Here is a 25,590-nt window from a genome sequence, read left to right as displayed (position 1 = left end):
CATCACAGACTTTTAGATACTGTACAACACCTCCCCAGGTTTGGTTTCAGAAATGCTGCTGGCAGTGCTTTGGCCTCCACCAAGACAACTGATGACCTAGACTGAGGTAGACCTAGACTAAGACAGACCTAGACCAAGACCTAGACCAAGTAACTGAGGGAATGAATTCTGTCATAAATCTGCATTCCTAGTATGCTCTACTTAAAATTTATTCTCCTTGGGTTTTCAGAATTAATCTCTCTTTATTACACTGTTTCTGTTTTATAAAGAAATCAACCCTTGCCTGGTGAACAATGGTGGATGTGATAAAAATGCAGAATGCACACAGACTGGACCCAATCAAGTGAGTACTTTGTTGGTGCAGAAAAATAGGCCTAGTCAAGTTTTTATTGTTGGGCAAAGAAAGATTTCCCCTTGTCAACTTTGTTTTTAAGTAAAAAACCGAATTTCATAACAATTCTGAAAAGTATATGCTTCCCTCAAAAAGGCATTTGAGGGGGAGTGCAATTAAACACAAAAAAATCTATTTCAGTGCAAGAAATCCAAAACTGCAGGGGAAAGCATTGGTTTTTTATTTCAAGTGGTTGTTTTTCTCCTTTGGGAGGTTTTGATGTGAAAAGCTGTAAGTTTGAAAGTATTGCTAGATGATGTTTCTTTTATTGTTATAGAAACTGTCCATGGAAAAAATTCCATTTTAGACTAGCCTTTCTCCTTGCACTGTTCAAATGTATCCACAAGGAAACAAAATGGCCCAAGCCATAGCTCTTGCATAGGGGTTACAACATTTTGGAGCCCACTCACTCTTCTGCTGATCTCTAGAAGTAGTAGCTACAACCTGTTTATTTATTCTTTCTTACCTGTGAGAATGTAATTAACGTAATTCTTTCTTACCTGTGAGAATGTAATTAATGTAATCAGAGTAATAACCTCCACTACAACACCCCAGCACTGCAAAGGCAAATTTATAAGATAGAAATGCATCTACTTTCTCTAGGGCTCTCACTCATCCAGGAGGTACATAAACACTACTATTAGACTACCAGTTTTATTTCTGCTGCAGAAATCTCACTGAATTTTCAAATTCCTACATAATAAATGTACATTCTAATTTCAGAACAATTATCAGTGAATTGGAGAATATATTCATTTCTTTGCAACTATTTTTCATCTTTGTGATAATTGCAAATGTAAAATATAGTAACCAGGACAAAGTATCAACTATATTTCCTGCATGGGAAGTTGCCAGTAGCACACAATTCCAGGTGTGTTTTGAAACTACTTTTCAGAACCTAAAAAAAAACCCACAGGGGAAGGAAAGGGATGAGAGGGGAATACCAACCTATGTGAAAAACATGAGGGAAATAAATTAAGGGTTTAGCCTGTTTTGTCAGCAAGACAATAACATGCAGATGTCAGAGGGGTCATTTCAAATGAACAGGACAGCAGAGAGGAGACCAGAGATGGATAGGAAGGAAAAAGGCAGATAGAACCTAATGAAAAAACCAACTTTCCAATCTCAGTCTATGGTTACTCATACTGGCCACGAAACTGCTCTGGGAGACAATATTCTTTTAGCTTAATAAATTCCATATCATATTACAATGAAATTAACAGAAAAAAATTAAACTGTATATTTGTGTGCTGAAAAAAAATGCAAGCATTTTTCAATCAATGCTTGTTTTCTGATTTTGCTTTGTAGGCAGTATGTAATTGTCTGAGGGGATACTCTGGAGATGGCAAAACCTGCACCTATATCAGTCTGTGTTCACAAGTGAGTATCCATTTAAGGAGACAATTTCAGGTCTCATTATAATCATTACACTTTTGGGGGTTTTATGCATTCTAAACTAAGTTAGGTGTGCTAAGAATCTATTTACATTAACTCGGCTAATCTTTAAGTATTCTTGGTTCAGTGCATGCTTTAGTGCTGTCACTATTAGAGAAACTAAAGATGCAGGAAGGGCTTTCCCTCAGCTGCAGCCTTGACATAAGTGAGGGCCTGGACTCATCATTGGCTCTTAAATAACTCAAATGCAACACAGAGAAACAGACCCTGGTCTGTGGTGCCAAAACCTAAGTCAGCAAATTATTTGTCATATAGAGTTCCTACCAAAAGCCAACAAAACCATTTCCTTCCACAACACCCAACACTGGACATGCCATGGCACAGACCATTCTGTGCCTCACTTGTCACTGCAGGCTGAAAATCAGCCACGTTTGTTCAGCACAAGCTGGCTCACACACTGCAAGCCACATATTGGCAGTCAGTGTGGCTCTCTGCACCAGCTGTACTGCTCTTCCTCTTGGCAAGCTGCAGCAGGGACATATCCACTCTTCTGTGTACATTAATCCTCTGTGCTCTGAGCACAGCAACAGCAATTCTCATCCTCCCAGCCTGGCCTCTCAGCTGGCTTTCTCTGACCTTGAAAGGTTGCAGAGATAAAAGAGCAAGGGCAAAAACACCACCTGGAGAAAGGGGAGCCTAAAGTTATGAGCCATTGCTCCCTATGATTTTGAATTCCCTTGCTTTTCTCCTGTGCTGTGTTCCAGCAGCTTTGCTTCCACTTGACTAATTTTGCCAGGCTAACTATGTGTTAAAAATAATCATCTTGAGGACCATCAGTGTCAGACCAGAGACTAACCTGGCTCCACATTGATCAAACCTCTGTGCAGCAAAGCTTCACGGGTGGCCAAGGCTGTCAACAGTCTGCCTAAGCCAAGCCAAATCCACAGCAAATCCACCCAAACCCACTCCTTACATCCAGGTGTCTCTCTGACCTGTCAAGTCAGGCCCCACTGGCAGCTCCCAGAGGAGTTTCTGCTCCCTCTCATGGCCCATGAGAAAGGATCCCTGAGATGATCAGCAACAGAAAGGACACCACGAAACAACCACAAGAAGAAAAAAAAAAGAAAATCAAAAATCAAGAAAGTTTTTCAATTTCCCCCAGTTTGATCTCAAGCTCAGAATAAAAACTTCTTTGCAGGCCAAGGTGGTAACAGGGGAGCAGAGCTCTGAGCCCCCACATGCTGCTCCTGAGTGAGGAACATCTTGGTTTAGTACAGGGAGCTCTCTGGAGGCAGACAGCTGGGTGAGCTCCATCCACTGCTCCAAGCCCATGCTGGACTCAGGTGCAGACAGGAGATGTTTTAGAGACAAGGACAAGGCAAGCCCCTGTTACAGCTGACCTGGGCCATCAGACAGTCCTGTGCTATGCTCCTCCATAAATTCAGGCTCCTGGCCCCATCCCAGTGATTTACAGTGTGTAAATAGTTCCCCTTAAGATAAGTCAGTGCTGTACTGGCAGAGAAGCTAAGACTCATCCCTGAGGTGCAGAGTGAGATTTGCAAATAATTTGCTTCCTCACAGCATCATGGACTATAAGGAGGGAATCAAAACTAAATCCTCTGCATAAAAGGAGACTTATTTTTTATAAATCCTAAATGCTTTTTAGTGTTTGGAAGAAAATATATGCCATCAGATGTTCCAGCAAGATGTGGTTTCAGAAAGATCTTGCCATTAAACCTTTCTAAATTATATAAGTGGGGAGAAAGGGTGAATTGGAATTGTTTTATACACCTGGAAATGAAGGAATTATATATTTTAAACTTTGCCCTTACAAGAATAATGGAGGCTGCAGTGAATTTGCCATCTGTAATGACACTGAGCTGACAGAGAGGACCTGCACCTGCAAACCTAACTACATTGGGGATGGATTTAAGTGCCGAGGCAACATCTTCCAGGTAAAGTGCTTCACATGTTTGCTGTCCCCTATTTGCTTCCCATAGTTACTTAATACAATGGTTGAAAAACATCGCTTTTTTCTTGGACAAACTTGTACCCCAGAATTTGAAGTGATCCCAATTCAAGAAACCAGGAATAGGAACAGGATGTTGCAAGATAACTTTAACTGCTAAAGCAAACAAAAACCCTTATGGACAATCATTGTGACTGCAGTTTTAGGGAGTTTTAGGTTCCAAGGAAGCCTGCTGTTTGGCAGAGTAAGGTAAGAACAGACCAGAAGCAATACAGATATGCAGCACTTACTCCAAACCTCAAGTTCCCTTTCTTGTCTAAGTGCTGCATTGGTTTGCACTCCACAGATGTTGCCTCACATCTGCAGCATTGTTACAGTCTTGTTCTTAATTGCAGGAACTTCTCAGGAACTCCAACACGTCTAGGTTTTATTTTCACTTAGAGGTAAGAAAAGGTTGGGGTTTGTTGGGTTTTCATGGGGCAGTTCTTGTCCCTATTTTTCTTCCAAGAGTGTAAAGCAGAGAGAAACAGACAAGAATCTGATGTGTACCAACTTCCTTCAATATAATTGGGACTGGATTTGGATTATCAGTCACTAACGCTTGAGATGCTCTAATGTATGCTATTAACTGTCACTAAAACAGTATTAATCACCTATTAATGATCAAGACCAAAGTCCCAGAGAAAGGTAAGGCCTCCAGATGTCATCACGGGCCCCCAGCCAGGTAATAATTAGCATTGACTCCATGATTGCAGAAGGCTGATCAATTGCTTTATTATTCTATCTTACACTTTACTTATTTAAGAAGCTCATCACCCTGACAGACAGTCCAATACAGACAGATCCAATTGGTCAATCAATCCAAATTAAGAAATCACCCTTTGGTAAGCAAATCTCCATAATGCATTCCACATGTGCACAACAGGTGCAGCAAGTGGAGATAAGAATTGTTTCTCATTCTTTTCTCTGACCTTCTCACAGCCTTCCCCAGGAAAAGCCCTGGGAAAGTCCTGCCTGCTGCTCTCTATGGACAGAGCTGTGGCTACATCCAGACTGGGCATAAAACTGAAGATTTCACCCATTCACAGTCTGAGATCTGCCAGCACATCTCTTGTGAATTCAGAAGAAAGAATATTCCCCTCATTTGCTACCCCTTCTGCATCTCCAAATGGCAACAATTTCAGTTGCCTTCCTGAAACATGACAGGGTGCTCTGTGTCTTGCAAGACAGTCAGTGTGCAGCCAGCTCTCACTGATTTTTTGAGACCGGAGGCAGCAATTCTCCAGAAGCCAGCAATTCTCCAGAAGCCAGCAATTCTCCAGAAGCCTCAGGGCTGTGTATTGGCCTGCCAACCAAAAGACCTAAAATCCAGTTTCAGTTTTGCTACCATGGTAGACAGGTGGCTTCCTCTTGCTCTAAGAGACCTCTCAATCCCTCTCAAATAGGGATACAGCATCATAAAGCCACCCCAGGACAGCTTATCAGTGGTCATTGCAAAGTGCCTGCAATAGCCCAGGTCCATTTGCGCTCCTAAGAATAATTAATTTAATTCCCTCATCTCCTGTTTGTTTCTGCAGAGGAGATAAAGACATGGCTATGAGACAAAAATCTTCTATCTAATACCTGTGAGCAAAGGTGGCAGACAAGGCTTGGAGGAATTTCTCTCACCCTTGTGTTGCAGGGAAGGGAACTCAATGTGTGGCAGCAGCGGAGCTGCAGGCACCACCTTGCCCTGTCACTGTGTGGCATCACATGCATTAACTCATTGCTGCTTTTTCCTCTTCCATTTGGCAGGCCTTGTCCATCAGGGATCTCTCAGGCCCTGGCCCTTTCACCCTGTTTGTCCCTCACATAGACATACTGAACAGCGACCCACGAGTGAGTAAAAGGGCTCAGTACGAGTGAGCTTTCTCTTCAGGTGCCTTGCCCAGCTGCTTCTCAGCCCCTCCATTCCCCACTGCAGGTCAAGGACTGGATTGCCAAAGGAGTGATGGCCCAAGTGCTCCGGTACCACGTGGTGGCTTGTGCCAGCCTGCTGTACAAGGACCTGACAGCCATCACCAACATCACCTCTCTCCAGGGTGACCTCATACACATCAGCTACTCCCAGGTAAGCAAACGTGGAGAGACAGGGAGCAGAACAGTGAAACAATCCAATCTCATTCACCTTCTTAAAAACTTCAGTGGCTCCCTTTCCTCCTCTGATGCACGAAAATAAATGAATTACTTTCAGCTAAGATTGTCTGTTCAGCTGAAGAGTTCAGCACTTGTTTGGTATTCCAAGAGTCGAGTTCTACAACCCTTGCTTTGACACAAGCTATTTTATCCTCAGACTCTGGCTTTATGAGCATGAGGAGAGTTTGAAAAAGCAAAGAGCAATTTAATAAAGCTGAAAGTACTGTTTGCTGCAAAGAAAAGGTCTGGGCTCATGATATCAAAGGAATTCAGCATCAGCCTCACCTTCCCACAAGGTTTCACAGACAAAAATATTGTTTTTGCCTTTCCAGAACTCGCTGGTTTTGAACAACAAAGCTGAAATTGTACTCAGTGATACTGTTGGCACAAATGGTGTGATCCATGTCATAAACCAAATCCTGGTCCCTTCACAGATGCAGGATTTCCCCCTCAAGAAGGTATGTGCTGCTTATCACCATTGCCAGCCCAGGGGATTTTCCACAGTTACTCTCAGATATATAAATCATACGAGTCAACAAAAAAAAGTGACACTAAAAAGACCTTATACAAACAAAAATTAAATATTATATTTCAAATTCACCAGAATTGCAGATAAAGTAAGGACAGTATAAGAGGATATCTGCTGAGGGTTTTTACAGCAGCTTTGATTTTCTAACAAAAACTGACTTACAGGAAAAGCAAGCTCTTACCTACTTTTCTAATATCCAAATAATGTATTTCTTAGGTAAATTACTCACTTTTCTTTCTTTGTAGGAAAGTCTTAAAATGGTTGCAGCCAAGCATGGGTACATTCTGTTCAACACTTTGCTGGAGGTAAGGACACAAGAGAAAGGAGCCATTGGGAAAAGGTAAATTTTTTTTTTTTTTTTTAAGACAAAATGACACAGAGAACATGTCATCACTGGTAGGATTTTATTCAGGAGAACCAAAGGGCTCACCATAGAACCCTGCTCAGCACCAGTCACACTCCCTCAGAGCCTGGGGATGTTAAGCAGACCCACAGCCACCTTTCCCTTCCCCACTCAGATCTGTCCTACTGTATATCAAGCTCAATTCACACATCTGCTTTATTAAGTCAAGGTATTTGCAGGCTGGTGACCAGGCAGCCCACAGAGCACCACACCCCAGTTCCACCTGACAGTCACCCAACAGGGTCAGTGTCACTTTGGACAGAGCATTAATCTTCTGCCCCAATTGTTGCTGTGTTGCAGAAGAACAACCTGCTGGGGCTGATCAACGATCCCATTCACAAACCAGTCACCCTCTTCTGGCCCACTGACACAGCCATCCGTGGGCTGCCCCAGGAGCAGCAGGACTTCCTCTTCAAGAAGTCCAACACCAACAAGCTGGTGCAGTACCTCAAATTCCACATTGTCCGCGATGCTGCGGTAAGCCCTTGCCTTTTGGGAGCCTTGCCACAGGCAAAACACGCTGCAAGCCCAGACATGAGCAGCTCCCCTGTTCTTTCCCAGGTGCTGGCCTACCAGCTCCCCAGCTCCACCTCACTGAAGACCCTGCAGGGCTCCAACCTCAGCGTGAGCTGTGGGGATAACGGGGAGATCGTAAGTGCTCGCTCTGCTGGCGCGCTTATTCCTGCCTCCTGCTGCAGGATCAGCTCCTGCACACCAAACTCTGCCTCGGCACAGCCCCCAGGCAGGGTCAGTGGCACCAAAACTTTGTTGGTCATCACCACTACATGCCAGGAGCCACTACAGCAACAGTTGCAGCAAACTGTATGGTTTGTAGGACTTTTTGGAGCTGCTGTTTACTCTGCTGTAAGATACTATTTGTTCAAAACAGCTCTCAGTCACCTTGAAACTGAAATACCAGCACACTTTAACTTGTACAGTAGTAGAAGTTTTCTTAGTGCAAAACCACTAAGATCAGCCTGGGTTTGAACCCCATGAATGCAGCATCTGCATGCAAACTCTGGTGTGTAAGCACTCCCATGCTAAGGCTGCAGACACACACATAGCTTGGTAAACCAGAACAATGTCACATTTTTCTTTGCAAATGTATCAGGTCATGCTTGACAAGCATCTAAGTCTAAATACTCATAAGATAAACCTGTGAACATAGGACTGGCATACTGTATCCTCTTCAGAAAAGAAAGATATCATAGATTCATAGAATTATTTGGGTTGGAAGGAACCTTGAAGGTCATCTTGTTCCAGCCTCCTTGTTAAGAACAGTGACACCTTACACTAGTAGACCAGGTTGCTCAAAGTCCCATTCAATCTGGCCATGAACACTTTCAGGGATGGAGCATCCACAGCTCTCTGGGCAACTTCTTCCAGTGCCTCACCAACCTCACAGTAAAGGATTTCCTCCCAAAATCCAGTCTAAACCCACCTTCTTTCAGTTTAAAGCCATTATCCCTTTTCTTATTACATGCCCTTGCTAAAAATTCTTCTCAAATTCTCACATATCCCCACTTAGGGACTGGAAGGTGCTTTAGGGTCTCCCTGAAGCCTTCTCTTCTCCCAGCTGAACAGACTCATAGGAGAGGTATTCCAGCCCTCTGAGTATCTCCATGACCCTCCTCTGGACTTGCTCCAACAGGTCCACATCCATCCTGTGTTGGGCACTCCAGAGCTGGACACAGTACTGCAGACACACATCTGCCCATAGGAAGAGAGGCCCCAAAATCGGGTTTGAGCCCCTATAGCCATCAGTTTTACTTACAGGATAGTTTGACATTCCACCTTGCCCCGAGAGCATTCCTACAGAGAGCAGGACCCCAAGGAGGAGGAGCAGCTCATGACTTGCCCTGTTCCCCTCTCCCAGGGCTCCCTTTTCCTGAACGACGGGCAGTGCAAGGTGGTGCAGCGGCAGCTGGAGTTCGACGGGGGCGTCGCCTACGGGATCAACTGCCTGCTGACAGAGCCCAGCCTGGGGGGCCGCTGCGACAGCTTCCTCACCATGGAGCTCATGGTCAGTGCCCCCGGGTCCCCCAGCCTGACAGTGACACAGCCCAGGCACCAATGTGCACCTTCACTGGGTAACGCTCCCTGCAGCTCTGGCACTGCTGCCAGTAAAGCCCCTCTGCTGCAGGCAGAATTCAGAAGTGCAGCACGATGCCTCACAGGAGCACAACACAAATCCTGCAGCCACACGAAGCAGCACACAGGACAAGTGGTTCCACTGAAGAGCATAAAAAAAAAAAAACTTGCAAGCAAAAACTGGAGCAAGGACAAGTCTTTCTGTCGTGCTCTTAAATTAGTGGAAGTTCACACTACAGATTTGCCCATAGAGATCATGTTTACAAAGCTCCCTATTAAAAAAGAACAGCACTGCTGCTCCAACAGCACAGGGCATGAAGAACACAAGATAGAGAACTGCCTACTCTGTCTCAGTCTCCAACATTTCTTGTTTTTAACACACTTGAACAGGCACTGTTAGCATGGAGGAAGTTTCCTCCATGAACTTTGATGGGTCCCACAAATGGGAAATTTTGAAAGTCATCTTCAAATAGTTTCAAGACCAAGTTTACTTCAGTATAATTTGAAAGTATGAAAAAATTTCCTAGAAGTAAAAAACTTTTAGGTAGTCAGTCTTTTAAAAACCTTCTCAGAACACTTACTTCAATTATGAAACCAACAATTCTATATATCCCATCTGCTCAACTTGCCTTTTGTTTATGATGTCATTAAATGAAATTAAACTGATACCATTTCCTCAAATTTCGTATGCAGTTCCTGAGAAGCAAACATTTTTCTGTACTCTAAATTAGACACCCAGGTCTAATACAGATGACATCAATACTTGTTTGAAAAACATTCATCATCTCTTCCTTCCTTCTTTAAACCCAGACCAGTTTCCTCTTCCAGAACTTATATTCTGGTATCAAAACTATTTAACTATTTTCTTGCATTTTTGTGGCACTAAATTATTGCAACTATTTTGTTGTCACTCTCCTCTCTTGCTCCTCCACACTTTTCTATTAATTTTTTAAGTGCAATAAGCTTTACCTTTTCTGCTCTCATAGAACAGACTTTTTGTCCAAGTCAAGTAGCCTTTTGGAGCCATTATTTTAATATACTTTTTTTTCCCCTTTTCCAGGGGCATTGTGCTAGCTGTTTCAGTAACTCTAAATGCCCTCCAGGGACAAAACCAAAGGTAAAACATTCAAATCTCATATGTAAGCAGACTAACACGATCTTCTCTATATTTCACAACAGCAAACCAGAAAAAGTTTCTTAAATTTTCAAAAGTTTCAAAGAGAACCTTTGACAGTGACTGTTAAGTGACTTTGACTATTAAGTGACAAAGCTGTCCCTGGGTAAATACATGGGTGCTGGTGGTGGTGGGGGATGCTTGTTGGTCTCACACCACTCGGTGTAAAAGTGCTTCAGCTGACTCCAGAGCAGCCCCTGCACTCTCAGGAATGCTGCTTAGCATGTCAGGAATCAGAGAGGATGGGGGTCTCCCACCTGCCCTCTTCACACATCACATCGTGATTCAATGTACATCAGAAATTACAATTTAAAGAGGAAAAAGCAAACTCCACTCAGCAGCACTCATCCTGCTGTGTTCTCCCCCTCCTCTCTCGGTGCTGCCACTCGTGACCCGCAGGAAGGAATCCAGTGGTGCACCTACGAGTCCTACGGGCTGCGGAGGGATGGGTGCCGCAGGAACTGCTCCATGGTCATCCACATAGCCAAGTGCTGCAAGGGCTACTTCGGGCCAGACTGCCAAGGTAGGATTCCCACCCACACAGCCATCCTGTGCCCTCCCCTTCCCCAGGACAGCTGTGTAGCACCCAGCAGGCAAAACAGGGAGAATTGGGATAAGGGGCACGAGGAGAGAGCAGCTGCAAAATAAGGGAATTTGGTTGCAAGAGCTGAGGAGCATAAGGTGTTAAGTGCTTCTTCAATTCAGATTATCTCCTCCCATTTAGAGCAAGTTTTAAACTCAACAGTGATAGCAGGTGAGTGCTACAGAGTGAAGGCTGCCCTGCTGAGCACTTCACCAGCTAAAAGTCCTTTAAACACAGGCTCAGGTTCACACAGCAGCAGCAGCACACACCTGAGAACCAGTGTATAATTGCTCAGCCACAGGCAAGTGCACTCATCAGCAAAGCTCAGAAGTTGTAGTTCTCAACAGGGGGAGATGATTTGGGAGGCTCCATCTCAGCAGTTTGTTAGCAGACACTTCGAGGCTGTTCTCCTTCACCTGCCAGCCCTGCCGGGGAGCAGGACTGTGGCGTCCACCAGGGCACACTGGGTCACAATCCAGGTCAGGACCTCTGCTGGCAGATAGGTCCAGCCACACACAGCCCTGCCAGCTTGCTCTGTCCTGGTTTCACAGAGAGACACATGCAAATCCCATGCAGTTTTGGCCAGCTCAGCCTGAGCTGGCCTTTGGGGTCACCGTGACAGCACAGAGACCCACAGAGACACTCAAGAAAGGCTCCATTTGGGAAGTGCCATTCACAGACAGGTCTGAACAAGCAAGCAGCCAGATAACAGCATCCACGAGTCAGGGCTGGAAGGATCCTCAGCACCTTTCTGATAGGAGCTGTGGAAGTGTGTCAGGGAATTTAGAGCAGGGGGCTGACAGCAGTCCCAGTGCCACAGGCACTTTTACACACCTCAGGAGAGACGCGTTTACAGCCACTCCCCGCTCGGTGACTTTTACAGAACGCTAGAGAACCAGCCGTGACCATGGACAAACGTGCCCCTGAGCTAAAGAACCACTTTTCCTTTCCAACCTTTCAGCTTGCCCAGGGGGCCCAGAGACCCCATGCAATGGCCACGGCTCCTGTGATGATGGGTACACGGGGACAGGAGAGTGCCGCTGCAGCGGCGGCTTCGACGGGACCGCCTGCGAGCTGTGCCGGCCGGGCAGATACGGCTTCACCTGCAGGCGTACGTCTGAGCTCCCTTCCCACACCCAAGCCTAAACTGTCCTGTCAGCAAGGAGGTTCTGAGTAAGCCAAGGAAAGCTTCCCTCTTAACGCCAATGTTTTTCCTGAGTGCCTCCTCACATCAGGGCGCGGCAAGAGGTCTTGGAAGGAAGGAGGAGAAGAGGGCATGCAGAGGTTGCAGGGCTGCACCTGCACAGGACCTCCTACTCTTACACAGTACATCAGTGAGAGAACAGAAGCAGGGCCTCCAGCAACAAGTAGTTTTAGCTACAGCACAGCTTTCTCCTCCATCCCCATAAAGCTTAAGAGAGGATTTTAGTAACATGGCTCCTCAAGGAATGCAGGAGGCCCAGGCCATGTGCTGCTTCCACAGAGAGGAAAAAGGACACAAAGGCGAGGGTTGTTTGTGAAGAGGGACAGCCAAACAACTGCTCACAAAATCCACCTCTCTGTGGCTTCAAATGTAAACTAGGTGGAAGCAGGATCAATATCTCCCTCTAAACTTAAATGTTTTCCTGACATAAAGTCTTTCAGAAAAGAAGTTACAACATTAATGCTTCCATCCTAACCCTGTGCACCTGAGCTGCTCCTGAGGCACATAGGCTGGGAGGTTATAGGCTCCCAAGACAGCAGGCTTGGACACAGATTCTCAGGATTATAACTACCTATAGTTCATCCACTTCATAGCACACCATAGCATAAAACATATGAGCCATTACCTTGAAATCAGATTATGCAATTTAAGAGATAAAAGGTTTATAGGCCCTTCCTGTTGATGTAGATTTAAGTCAGACAAAAATTAACTAATCAAATGAAAAAAGCCAGCAAGTGAAGCGCCTTTTCAGCAGGACACATATGCAAAAAATCAGTTCCACATGATTTTCTTCTCTAAACAACAACAATATTTCAAGAAGAAGAATAATACCATAAAGGATGGTCAATGTTATGCTGCAGCACAACATTGTAAAAGAGAGAGCCATGAATGATTCTTTAGGAAGGATTCAGCACATAGGCTATTGCAGGGCCCAAAAAGGAGAAGAAAAAACATAAAGTATAGATTAAACAGACCACTACACCTCAGGCTGGAGGGCAGAAGCAGAAAAGCATCACCTGTAAAAGGAGTTGAAGTAATCCAAAAGCTCTTAGTCACAAAAATATCTGAAACTCTAGAAAAGGAAAGGTAACTTGTCTCCATTTTACAGAAAACCTTACTAACCTCATAGCTGGCTTCCTTAGCCAGCTGGACCTTCTCCCACAGAGCTGACAAGCACTGTCCTTCAACACTCCTTGGTTTTCTCTGGCCTCCCCACAATTAACAGCTGCTGTTCATTAGGACTGATTTGTCTGGGTCTTCAGTTCAGCTGTTAACTCTTTCCTGCCACAGCTCTCCATGCAGTTTCCTACTCCACTGCAATGTACTAATTTTCATTTTCAGAGGCACATTGAACAAATGCCAATAATAAAATCACAGGACCACAGGTTAACTCAAATTGGAAGGGGTTTCAGAAGGTCTCTAGCCCAACTCCTTCTCAAACCAGGGTCAGTTCTGAGCTCATGTTGTTCAGGACTTTTCCTATTAGGACTTGAAAGCCTCCAAGGATGACAATTGCTCGACCACTCTGGAAAGTCTGGTCCACTGCTTGACTGGCTTCATGGTGAAATACCATGAAGGTAGACTCATCTAAATTATTTCTAGGCAATGCTGTATCTAAACTGATATGATGATGTTTCTCTAGAGAAAGACTTTCCCCCTCTGCATGTGATCTCTGTGTTTCTTTTCCAGCTTGTGAATGCAAGAACAACGGGCAGTGTGATGAAGGATACTCGGGCACAGGACGATGTTTCTGTGAAACAGGATGGACTGGCCGGCTGTGTGAAACCAAGCTAGGTCTCTGCCTGCTCTCACCAGTCTGTCCATGGAGCTAGGGGTTGAAACTCCTTGCAGTTCAACAGAAGGTTTCTATAGATAAGACAGAAAGGGTTAATAAATGTCAGGAGCATTTAGGGACTCTGCTCTGGACTGAGCACAAAGCCCTTCACCCCACTGTCTCCTCTTTTGTGATATGGCAATATGAGTTCCTACCTCCCCTGCGGAGAGGCTTTGGGCTGTGGCAGTCAAAAAACAAAATTCTTACAAATTTTCCAGTTAGCCAGACCGGTACTAAGGGTTCTCCTTCTGCATGAGACAAGGGCATGGTGCTGCCAGAGCTGTTTGATTCCAGCTGTCCTGCCTCCCCTGCAGCTCTGCCACCAGTGTGCTCCCCGAGCTGCTCGGCCAACGCCGTTTGCATGGAGAACAACACGTGCCAGTGCAAGCCCTTGTACGATGGGGACGGGATCACGTGCACAGGTGAGCTCCCACCCCCACCCAGGGCCACAAGGCAGGTTCTTCCCTCTTGCACACACACAGCACTGCAGTTACTGCCCACCCTAAAAACTTGCACTTTGCAGTGGGTGAAACAAAATTAGGATATAGAGAGTTCAGGTTTTTGTAAATCAGACGTCTCCAGACTTTACCAAGCAGGAGCATGAGCAGCAAGTGTACTTCAGTCAAGTTTTGAAGACAGCAGGGTTTCCCTCAGAGGACTTACAGTGGGACACAAAGATATCAAAGAGCTTTTCCAACAAAAAGGATCCTATGATTTCTTTTTATGCCCATAGGCAAGGCAGTTCCCTGGTAGCACTGCTACAGAAACAGTTGTTCTTTGTCAGACAGGTGTCTTACATCTTCCAAAGTCAACCTGGCCAGAAATCTGAGGGTTGGTACCACGTCTCCTGAACCAAGAACATCCTGACAAGGCTGTCAGAGCCCTAAGGGATAGACTTACAGAAATTCAGTAATGCCTCAGGAAATGGAAACAGGTTTTTATTTTCCCCAACAAGTATTCTAGTATTTTTAGTGTGAAAGGACTGGTGATGGTTTGTCTTTATGAAGAACATCCTCTTTAAAAGCAGACTTTACTAATTTGGTTTATTTCCCCCTGAAGCTGCAGAACTTTGCAAACAGAACAATGGTGGATGCCACAAGGCAGCTGAATGTACACAGCACGGGGTGAAAGTCTTCTGCAGCTGCCAGAAGGGCTACAAGGGAGATGGCTTTTCCTGCCTTCCAATAAACCCTTGTGCTGATGGGTTCAATGGAGGCTGCCACGAGCATGCCATCTGCATTGTCACAGGACCTGTAAGTTGAACGATTTCAGTGCCCAGCAGGGAAGTCTGAGGAGTTTCTCCCTGGTGCCAGCAGAAGTCTCCTCTGGCTGGATCACACCCTGTACCTCTCTAAGTCTCTGTTTTCCAAAATTACTTTACTTAGCTCCCACCTACTTTCCACATCTGTTTGGTGTGCCTCAGCTGAAGGCTGAGAAACATTTTAACATCTTTGCTCTGGGGAATGGGGTAACACAGAAGCTGGGACGTTTTGCATACGTAGTCTTTCTGTCCCAATCTTAGCTCTCCCTAACTGTCTATCCTTATTTGCAACACAAATTTCTTGGATTAAAATTAAATACATTTGGAAGCCAAACAAAGGGACAGCTGGGAGAATAGTGTCACTGGCTGATGGCTTGAACTCGACTTGAAAAGCTCTGCAGCCACATTATACAAATTCCATGATGCACATAGTCAGTGTGGTTACAGAAAACCTGTGCAGGAAAACCTGTGCAGCGTTTCTCCTGGTGCTTGCAGGATCACTTCCCCATTCCATTTTGGTGTCTTGCCTTCCTGATCTAGACTGATCTAGAAAAGTCTTGCTGATAATCCATTCCAGCTGTCAACCATTGCAATCCCTGGATGTCACCAATTCCTGCTTGGTTTATAGCTCTCATTTGTTACTACCAGTGGGCTGTTAAATTCCATGCTTGCTTCCATGCCCAGTCATTTAAAGATTTTGATACGTTTGCCATCAGTTTTTGTGAATTACATGTCATGTTACCCTCCAGTGCATGGTATTAACTTTGTGGATGAAATTATGCTTTGGTGTTAATTCAGCAAAGCACCCAAGTACATGTGTAAATATTTAGCTGACTTGCTAGCAGCAATTCTTCTCTTTATCCATTCCTGCTCATATCAAGTGACATTTCCCCATGCAGTTCAGAATGCTGCCTGAAACACCAGAGTCATGTCAGTTAAATGCTTGTCTTGGCCTTTCTCCTTCTCTCCCCGAGCAGGGCAGACGTAGGTGTGAATGCAAAAGCAGCTTCATTGGTGATGGGCTGAACTGCTCCGTGATGCAGCTGCCCCTGGACCGCTGCCTGCAGGACAACGGGCAGTGCCACCCCGACGCCGCCTGCGCCGACCTGCACTTCCAAGGTGAGCAGGGGTGGGGCTGTCTGTGGGCCCCCAGGATGAGGGAGGAGAAGAGAATCTTGACTTCATGTTTCAGAAGGCTGATTTATTATTTTATGATATTATATTAAAAGAAAATGATATACTAAAACTTTACTAAAGAAATAGAAAGGAGACATCAGAAAGCTAGCAAAGAATGATAATGAAATCTTGTGACTGACCAGTGTTCTGACACAGCTGGGCCTGTGATTGGTCATCAAGTAAAAACAACCACATGAGACCAATCAGAGAAGCACCTGCCACCTTCCACAGCAGCAGATAATTATTGTTTACATTTCGTTTCTGAGGCCTCTCAGCATCTCAGGAGAAAAATCCTAGCAAAGGTATTTTTCAGAAAATATGTCTGTGACAAGGAGGACACCCCCTGCACACCACCAGCCCTGTGCCCTGAGGCCAGTGACCAGGAGCTGCAAGCTCGCTCAGACCTCTACTTAATGTCCCCATGAAACAATGAGATTACCGTTGGAACGTTGTGGGAATGCTTAAAATCAGAGGGTTTTGGGAAAGCTGCAAAAGGCAAGCCTCAGAGACAGCAGAACTGTGATTGGAACTAAGCAGTAGCCATGAGATTGGTCAGCAGAAAAATTATGTAAGAGAAAAGTAAAGACAAATAGAATAATGGTCTGTGTATTAACGCTTGTCTAGAATAACTCCCTAAGCTACAGAAAAGTTTATCTAGCAAGATATTAGGAAGTTTTAAGCTTAATAATGGAGCTCTGTGCATTGTGTTTTAAGGCTTACAAGCAGGCATTGTATTCAAAATAATCAAGCATTGTTTTAACCAAAGGTACATGTGCTCATAGTGGTTGGATGGAATCACTGTCAATGTAATTTTGCTTTGTGTGATTGGTGAAAAAACTTCTAAAGTAAGTTGTAACATTAAATTCTTACTCTGCTGCCTGAGATGTGAGCTGCTGGCATCTTTCCATTGTCATAACCATGTAATGAGTCTGATGCTAAAGAATAAAACAGCTCAAAACACATTCCTAGCAGTCCCATCCCATTTATAATTTGTACATAGCCCCCAGCCAGCAATAAATGGTTATAAAAGTTATGTTTGATAACAATTACATGTGAACATGAATTTATCATGAAGCCATGTGTGAGGGCAGTCCAGGTAGGAATGCTACCCCTGAGGCATCAATCTGCTCTAATGACAATTCACAAAATCCAGGGGTGTTTGTATGGCACAGCTGCCTGTGCACCATGGAGGGCCCTTCAGGAGGAGCTGGTCCTTGTCTCTCTTTGCAGACACCACGGTGGGGGTGTTCCACCTGCGGGCCCCCGTGGGGCAGTACAGAATGACCTACGAGCAGGCCAGGGAGGCCTGTGCCAATGAGTCAGCCACCATGGCTACCTACGAGCAGCTGCTGTATGCACAGAAGGTGAGGAGCCCTCTCGCAGGGAGGACATCCCCAAACGGGACTGAGACACAGAGAGAGTAAATGGAGAGGGAGGAGTAAGGGGGCTGCTCTGTGCTAATAAGCATCACTTTCCCTCCTTTTCTTCACCCATGCCCCAGGGTATGTTTGGCTGGGAGCAATTTTCAGACTTTTTATTGGTTTCACGCATGCTCGCACAGCACTGAAATCATTTGCCAAGTTCTTGTTTTTAGTGATGTTGGGGTGAGGGGTAGTCAGACTTTCAGAGTATTTTCAAGGGGATTTTAATTAATAACACTTCTTAAAGAAATGTGCTCTTCAGAGTTATGCTTAATTTATGCCTTTGAAGTAAGTCTCCAGGACTCTTTTTCTCAAATGCTGTTAGCAGACCCATTTCCATGTTGCCTGCCTTGAGCACCTTATAGACAACACATGGCTGATGTCAGTGTGATGAGCATCCCAACTTGGGTTTGCAAAATTTGTTTTAGAAGAGTGGGTCAGACTGACTGTCTCCTTCTGGCTCCTTCCAACTCTGGAAGGAAGAAAGACACTGTTTGGAGGCACCTTTAGCAAAATGTGAGGCTGGAGCAGTGCTGGCAGGGCAGGTGCTGCCTGAGTGCCCTGGGGGTCTGCTCATTCCATGTGCAGTTCCCCAGCCCCACCACCTGGCTTTTCCCCTGAGTTTTGCCTTCTGGCTGTGCTGACTGCAGGCAAGGTACCACCTGTGCTCTGCTGGCTGGCTGGATGGTGAGAGGGTGGGCTACCCCACCGCCTTCTCCTCCCCAAACTGCGGCTCCGGATACGTCGGCATCGTGGACTACGGCAGAAGGGTCAACCTGAGCGAAACCTGGGATGTTTTCTGCTACAGGGAGAAAGGTAAGAGGGGCCTTTGCCTCATCCCTCTGTGAAAATGAGAGCAGCATTTTGGTTCCTTCCATCAGCCACAGGCTGGTGGATAACGCTGCAAGAGACTCTGCCTCTTTTTTAACTTTAAGAAAACCTAACCTGCTGCTTACAGGTAGTTTTTCAAGCACAGGGCAGCCTAAAGCTTTCGTGGAAAGGATGTTTGCCCATGCAGCTGTCTCTGCTTGTACCTTTCAGAGGTGAACTGCACCTGCAAGCCAGGCTACGTGGGGGATGGCATCTCCTGTAGTGGGAACTTGCTGCAAGTGCTGATGTCCTTCCCAACGCTGACAAACTTCCTCTCGGTAGGAACAAGGGCTGGGGCAGGAGTGGAGCAAAGCAGGCCCTGAGTGTTGTAATCCAGGGTTTGCTTTGCTAGCCCACCTATAGTAAATCAGGCAGCCCCATTGTCTGGCAAGAATGATGCATCTGACTCCATTGATTCAGAAGGTTAATTAATTACTTTATTATATTATATTACACTATATTACACTACATCTAAATTGAAACTGAACAAGAATTCAACTGAAAAAAATCTTGCGACTGTCTCCTGACCAACCATCAGGACACAGCTTGCAGAGATTGGTCAAGAAAACAAAACACTCGCACCAGAATCCAATCCAATTCCTTCAGGTAAATAATCTTCTAACACATTCCACTTGTTCACAAAACAGGAGCAGAGAATGAGATAAGAATTGTTTTGATCATTCTCTTCACTTCTTCTCTCAGGGTCAGCGAATGTGAATCCCACACCCACCAAACACACCAGTGCAGCAAGGCAGAGTGGTCTAAATCTGCACCTGTTTGGTCTAAATCCAAACCAGAATTTAGTTACTACTTTTTAACTGCTTGCTCCAAAGACGTTACTGGGTTCTACAATTCAGCTGGAATTAAAAGCCTGGGGCAGCTTTAGCTTAAAGGAGACTCTCTGCACAACTTTTTAAGCATCACAAGAGGCACTGTGCTTTGGAATTTCATTGAACTGCTACTGGGAAAAGACAAAATGTTAGGAGTTCTTTTCTTGTCACTACTGAGAAAGGCACTATATGTATCAGCAGCCTCAAAGACAACAGAGGCCCGATGTCTGCAAATCAGTTTAATATGTACTCATCAAATTAGCAGCTGGAGCTGGGTTTTGGGTAAAAACTTCCTTTGGAAAGTCACTCCAGAGCTGCTTCATGGCTAATAACAGAGTTCCTTTGTTGTCATTTGTACAGTGTCATCTTCTCTGCTCTCCACACAGGAGTGCACAATTGCTCTCTAGTAAAGCTGGTTTTTTTTTTCTGCTTAGGACATCATGGCTTACTCCAACACCTCCAGGAAGGGGAGAGAGTTCCTGCAGTACCTCACAGACCTGTCAGTGCAGGCCACCCTTTTTGCTCCCAATGACAGTGGGTTAAAGGAAAATGAGGTCAGGGGTTTTCTCCTTTTTTCCCTTCCTTGTTTTAATAACACGTCTTAAACAGCTGTCATGGGTTTCTGCATCCCATTAAAATTTAAGCTTAGAAAAATAATCTTAGTATGATGTGACTTCTGCTTAACCCTAGAGAATTTAAACAGTGCTCACAAAAGACATGAATTCATTGTTTCTATTTGCCTTCCATGGTTACGGGTGCAAGGTTATTGAGTATTCAATCACTACAGAGACTTTTCCATCAGGGATTTTAGTTACCCTGGTATGAGGGAGTCTGCCTGAGATGAAGTCTGTTCTGGCTCATTAGCATGGGGCACAGTTATTTGAAGAAAGCAGCATACAGCTTTGCTATTTCCTACCATACTTTAAAGGCATCCATTCCTAACTTCATTTCTATGCTTTCCCCTTTTAATTCTTTCTTTCCTTCCTTCAATCAAACCCTGTTTCAAACAATTCATAAGGGTTTAGTAATTGGTTCATATTGTCAAGCTGTTTGGAATATCTCTGAGTCTCATCACTTCAGGTCATCCTATAGAGGAGTAAAATCCTTTGTCCTGCTGGAATTAAGGTCCTGCCACCAGAGGCCAGCAGGGACAGAATGTCCCACTGTTCCCATGCAGATTTCCCAATAACCTCTAATGCTGCTGCACTTGCTGCAGCATTAATAGGAGAAGGGGGAAAAGGTCACAGGCACACAGCTTACTAGTAAATCCAAAGGGTTAATGAGATCCATTAACACTCCTTGTATTTTGCCCTCATTTGCAGACCCTTTCTGGGAGAGACATTGAGTATCATTTATCTAATGCCAACATAATGTTTTATGAGGACTTGACCAATGGAACCACCCTTCTCACTCGTCTAGGGAAAAAACTCCTCATTACAAGCACAGGGGGCCAGGAACATCAAGTCCCCACAGCTGACCAGGTACCTCTATAATAAATTTCCCATCTTTGTGCTTTTCCTCCTCTTACACCCAGTAATCAGGTGACACACTGATCTGGAGGGCATTTTGATAAGGTTAGAGTGGGTAGCAATGTGAGACTGAGTTCAGAAGGCTCTTTCCTGTCCAGAGACTGCAGGATAGCAGCTGGCAGACTGCAAATTTACTAGCTTGCAGATAGACATCTCTTAACCTGAAAAACTCAAAGGAAACTGTTGAAGTGGTTTTCAGGAATGGAAAAATGGGGATATGGGCTTGGGCTTCATTTTGCTCTCCTCTCAGCTTGGTAGGATTATGGGAGATGGCTGTGTGATAGGCAAAGAGATGAAAGCAGCAGGTTATCATTAAAAAAAGACGTTGGCATTTGTAAAGTTTCTTGGTAACTTTCTGGGAGAGGCAGGAGGCACCAACAGAGACTTGCTCACACCAAACAAACTCCAGCCAGCAAACTCGAGTGGCAAGTGGCATCCTCTGCAGTGAAAGTGGCTGCCTGGCACTCAGGAATGACTGCACTTCTAGGCAGAGCTTTGTAACTTCACAAAGATCACAAAAACCTTTAGTTAGAAAGAAAAAAAAAAAAAAAAAAGAAAAAGACAGGGCAACATGAAGGCAACATGCAGGTAGTGATGATGGCTACTCCATGCACAGGAGAACTGTGACCAGCCAGGGCCCATCCCAGGCTGATGTCCAGGGAAGCAGCAGAGTAACTTTCCATGTTTTCATCCATATGTTGTTTCTCTCTGGAGAATTGAACTCTCAGCAACTGAGGTGGGGAAACCATCCTAATGTCAATTTCAGTACCAAAGAGAGAAGGGTCAAAGCTCAGCTCTCATTGCTTCTTTTCTGGCAGAGCAAGATGCGGTATGTGGACAGAAGTGCTATTGTTGAGTGGGATATAATTGCTTCCAATGGGATAATCCACATCATTTCAGAGCCTTTAAAGGCTCCATCAGAACCTGTAAGTGCATAGGGATTCAGGTTTTTGGGGTGGTGAGAGGTAACTGGCTTATTTTACCCTAAACTCATTACTGACATACATATATTCCCAGTTTCCCTGACATATGTGCAGCTTTCAGCTTAAAAGTTACTTTCAAAGAGAATTAGAAGTTGAAAACAAGGTACCAGTTATACCAAAAATTTGTTTGAACAATTTCCTCCCACAGTTATAAATTTGTTTTCTGTATGTAAAATAATGGAGCCTATGTATGTAACAGAGATTTTTAAAAGCTCTATTTTAGTTTTTCCACTTTCAAGCTTTTAAGACACCTTGTTTACTATTGCCTTGGCATTCATTCCTATCCAAAACATTGGTTTTGAAAATAGATATTTTTCACCTGCATGAATTCCTGCAAATTTTCCCAGTTACCCAGCTGTATCCTTGGTCCATGAGGTGTAGTGATGGGCTTGGCAGTGCTGGGGGCAACATCTGGATCCATCATCTATTTCCACATAAACTTTTCTGTGATTCTATCCAAAGGCCACATTCAAATGTCTCCAGGAAAGCCAAGCACAAGAACAGTTCAGGACCAGAGCATATCTCAGAGGGACACCGCATGTGCTTGAGTGCTGTAAGCTGACCAGTGCCCACCCAGAGCTCACTCATCCTCTTCCCTTGCTTCCAGGCTCCTCTCCATGCCAGTACTGGGACAGGAATATTCTTTGGCATCTGTCTAGTTACTGGAATTGTGGCTCTGATTGGATATTCTTACCTCAGGTTCAGGAAGAAAAACATCAGCTTCCAGCACTTCATGGTAGGTGGGAGCACGAAACTGGGTGGGGGGGGACAACTGCACTTCTCAAATTCATAACTTTCAGTTTTTCCATACATTTGGTTAAGCTAGAAACATTCCTGATCACTTCACACCTGAGCTGTTCAGACTGAGAGACAGAGAAAGGGGGGAAGGCTCACAGGCCTGCCTTGGACTTGAGTTCACATTTGCCCCAGACCCCTCCACCCAAATCTCTGCTCACACAGACACTTCCAACACTGAGGACTGGCCCAAAGCTGATTTAACTGCACCACAGCAGTGCAGAGGCCCTTGCCTCCCCAGAAAGCTCAGCCTTAGGGAAGTGAGGAATGACAACCATTGAAGGGCATCTGTTCTCCTCCTCCATTACTACTTCTTTTGTTGTTCTGGAGGTTGAAACTTTTCATAGGAAAAAGGCCAGATCCAACAGACAAATAAACTGAAATGCCTGTAGATTGAAAAGTGCAGGTTTTTGTACTGATGCACTTTCATGTTTGATTTCTCTTAACTAATTTTGATAGCAACAGATGAGGAAAAAACAGTCAGCAACAACTAAGCTACAGAGATGAGGGATGAGGAAAAAAAGGTTACAAAATATACAAGAACATAACCTGAAAGAAAGTCTACCTGGAAGTGAACAGAAGTCCCTTCCTGTTCTAGTCCCTGCAGATAATATCAATCATCTTGTAGAAACAAAACCCAGTAGCCAAGAGCCAGAGGAAACACTTAGATTTTTAAATAGTTTCAAAGAGAGCCCTCAGGACTATCCAAGAACTTTCTACCCCAAGCACCATTTCAAGGCCACACTTCCTCTCTCATGTTTTGCTGAGGCTTAAAAATAAGAAGGGAGAGGAAAAGAGATACCAGTGTTAAGTGACCTGAGATAAAAGAACAACCAAAACCACAGTTCATGCCCAGAGACAGATTTAGACAATAAAGCCAGTTGAATCACAACAGTGCAGCAGCTGGTAGAGAGGCTCAAGTGCCCCACTTAAAGCACTGGGGGGAAGAGGATGAAATTTAGAGCAAGTTTGTGTGCTTTTGTGTAGTCCAAAGATGACACTGACACAACGCCACTGGACAAGTCACAGCCTTCCAATATCACCAACCCCTCATATGAAAGTTCTGCAACACTGACCTCACCAGAGCCTACTTACGATCTTTTCTCAGTAAGTATTCATTTTGATTTGAGATTGAGAAACTACTAATATAATGGTAAGAGGGAATGACTTTATAAAAGAGAAATGTCTAGTCGGAACAGAAAAATAAATTCAAGAAACCAGCATTGAAGCTTCTGGCTTTCCTGTCTCCCCCCTACTTGAAATTGGGTTGCCTCACCTGTAGTAAAATTGAAGCTGTGGTCAAAAGCTGCATCTCAAGGCCATCTTCAAAGACAGCGGAATTCAACTGGACTTCCAGTGACACTGGATGACAGTGACACATCCATAAAAACTTAAAAAGCCTTCTAATTTTGTCTTCATGTCTCCTTGCTACAAATGCAGCTGAGAGCCACTCTAGCACTCCAAAGAATCTGAAACCCAGCAGGGAAGGGGCTGGGAATTCAGGGAAGGAAGGATTGAACCTTCATGTACATGCAGAGTCTAAAATCAAAATGCACCATTTTGCATGAAGTAAAAGGACTTGTTTGGTAAGAAATGTCAGGTGCCAACTCTGCCATCTGTATGGACAAATTTGCCAAAATGTTACTTTTGTTTCTTAATGTTCAAGTCTGATTTTCTTTTTATTCTATTTTATAGGATTCAGATGACCAACAGCTTGTGATGAGTGGTCCTTATGATCAGAATTAGAAACTGAATTTGGCATTAGTCATCTAATAAACACATTTTTATTTACACTTACTGTGAAAAAAGAGCACCTACATTACAGGGAATAAAATCTTGTTACAAATTAAAAACCAAAAGAGCACAGTTTTGTTTAAGATGCCTCCTATACAGCTCACAGAAATACCAACTTCAGAAGTGTTGGCTGAATCTGAGCAGTGCCAGCTATGAGAGCTAAAAGCAAAACTGAGTCTCAACTAACCTACCCAGAAGCAGACACCTCTCTGGGAAAAGCAGCTGATTTTCACTCACCTGCTATTTAACTGCTTTTCTTTTTCTATACAGACCTTAAAATGGCTACAAGCACACAGGGCTGCTAACTTGGCAAATATCCTAGATTTTCTAGTACTCCTGGCCTGTGCTTTCATTTTGGCTCTGTTACAATTAGAACAGACAAGTGTGAAACTGAACATGTGGTAAACTTCTATTTTTAAACTGGCTGGTATACTTTCCTGTTAGATAGTCAGCAGCAGGAAACACAGCCATCCTGACTGTCCCCCTTGCCTCCTTCAGCTTCTCTGTCTTTGACCTTGGCTTGGTGTTTGCTTTACATCTCACCTCACTGTCCAAAGGGAAGCAGTGACTGAGGCAGTTTTAGTAAGAAATGCAGCTGATGTGTGGTTAGAACAGAAAAATAAATTTAAGAAACCAGCACTGGAGTTTCTGGCTTTCCTGTCTCCTCCCTGCTTGAAATTGGGTTGCCTTACCTGTAGTAAAATTGAAGCTGTGGTCAAAAGCTGCATCTCAAGGCCACCTTCAAAGACAACTGAATTAAACTGGACTTCCAATGACACTGGATGACAGTGACTATGTCCAAATGAACCATTTTTGTGAAAAGTGGACTGTGAAGATGAACATCCCCTGGCCATGCAATGTCTACATTCAGTTCTTCAGGCCTGAAGGCTCTTCACACACTGTGTTTTTACCAAGCACTGCAGTAACAGCTGCCACTGTCACCACACACCATCAGAAATGGATCAAACTTGAGTTTGATTCAGTGTCACCTCCTTGCATCAAAATATTAAATATCGTAATGAGAACATGAATAAAACCACAAAACAGCAAGAAAAGAAAGGTTCTTTCTCGGAGCAGTAACATCCCCCCAGTCTGTAGGGGCAGGAGGGAAGCCCAGGAAAGCTTTAGTTATCTCTGGGAACTACCCCAGCAGACATTCCCTCAGAACAAGGCAGGGAGCAAA

General features: G+C 44.5%; 1 protein-coding gene across 1 annotated transcript in view; it reads left to right on the top strand.

The window, feature by feature from the left end:
- The window catches only part of STAB2 (stabilin 2), an 80,831-nt gene extending 55,785 nt beyond the window's left edge, over positions 1 to 25,046 (top strand). Inside the window, exons 41-67 of the mRNA XM_059845832.1 lie at positions 270 to 343; positions 1,700 to 1,771; positions 3,622 to 3,741; positions 4,151 to 4,198; positions 5,550 to 5,633; positions 5,719 to 5,865; positions 6,263 to 6,388; positions 6,705 to 6,764; positions 7,163 to 7,339; positions 7,424 to 7,513; positions 8,739 to 8,885; positions 10,014 to 10,070; positions 10,527 to 10,650; positions 11,672 to 11,821; positions 13,604 to 13,708; positions 14,063 to 14,170; positions 14,808 to 15,001; positions 15,987 to 16,128; positions 17,416 to 17,549; positions 18,257 to 18,422; positions 18,648 to 18,754; positions 19,741 to 19,860; positions 20,629 to 20,787; positions 21,654 to 21,761; positions 22,426 to 22,554; positions 23,601 to 23,720; positions 24,309 to 25,046. Of these exons, the coding sequence (XP_059701815.1) occupies positions 270 to 343; positions 1,700 to 1,771; positions 3,622 to 3,741; positions 4,151 to 4,198; positions 5,550 to 5,633; positions 5,719 to 5,865; positions 6,263 to 6,388; positions 6,705 to 6,764; positions 7,163 to 7,339; positions 7,424 to 7,513; positions 8,739 to 8,885; positions 10,014 to 10,070; positions 10,527 to 10,650; positions 11,672 to 11,821; positions 13,604 to 13,708; positions 14,063 to 14,170; positions 14,808 to 15,001; positions 15,987 to 16,128; positions 17,416 to 17,549; positions 18,257 to 18,422; positions 18,648 to 18,754; positions 19,741 to 19,860; positions 20,629 to 20,787; positions 21,654 to 21,761; positions 22,426 to 22,554; positions 23,601 to 23,720; positions 24,309 to 24,359 (3,119 nt within the window). The 3' untranslated portion in view covers positions 24,360 to 25,046. The remainder of the gene's footprint in view (positions 1 to 269; positions 344 to 1,699; positions 1,772 to 3,621; positions 3,742 to 4,150; positions 4,199 to 5,549; positions 5,634 to 5,718; positions 5,866 to 6,262; positions 6,389 to 6,704; positions 6,765 to 7,162; positions 7,340 to 7,423; positions 7,514 to 8,738; positions 8,886 to 10,013; positions 10,071 to 10,526; positions 10,651 to 11,671; positions 11,822 to 13,603; positions 13,709 to 14,062; positions 14,171 to 14,807; positions 15,002 to 15,986; positions 16,129 to 17,415; positions 17,550 to 18,256; positions 18,423 to 18,647; positions 18,755 to 19,740; positions 19,861 to 20,628; positions 20,788 to 21,653; positions 21,762 to 22,425; positions 22,555 to 23,600; positions 23,721 to 24,308) is intronic.
- Positions 25,047 to 25,590: the final 544 nt, after the last annotated feature.

Source organism: Haemorhous mexicanus, chromosome 5 (assembly GCF_027477595.1).
Source record: "Haemorhous mexicanus isolate bHaeMex1 chromosome 5, bHaeMex1.pri, whole genome shotgun sequence".
Lineage (NCBI taxonomy): Eukaryota > Metazoa > Chordata > Aves > Passeriformes > Fringillidae > Haemorhous > Haemorhous mexicanus.
This window is presented reverse-complemented; position numbering and strand designations above follow the sequence as displayed.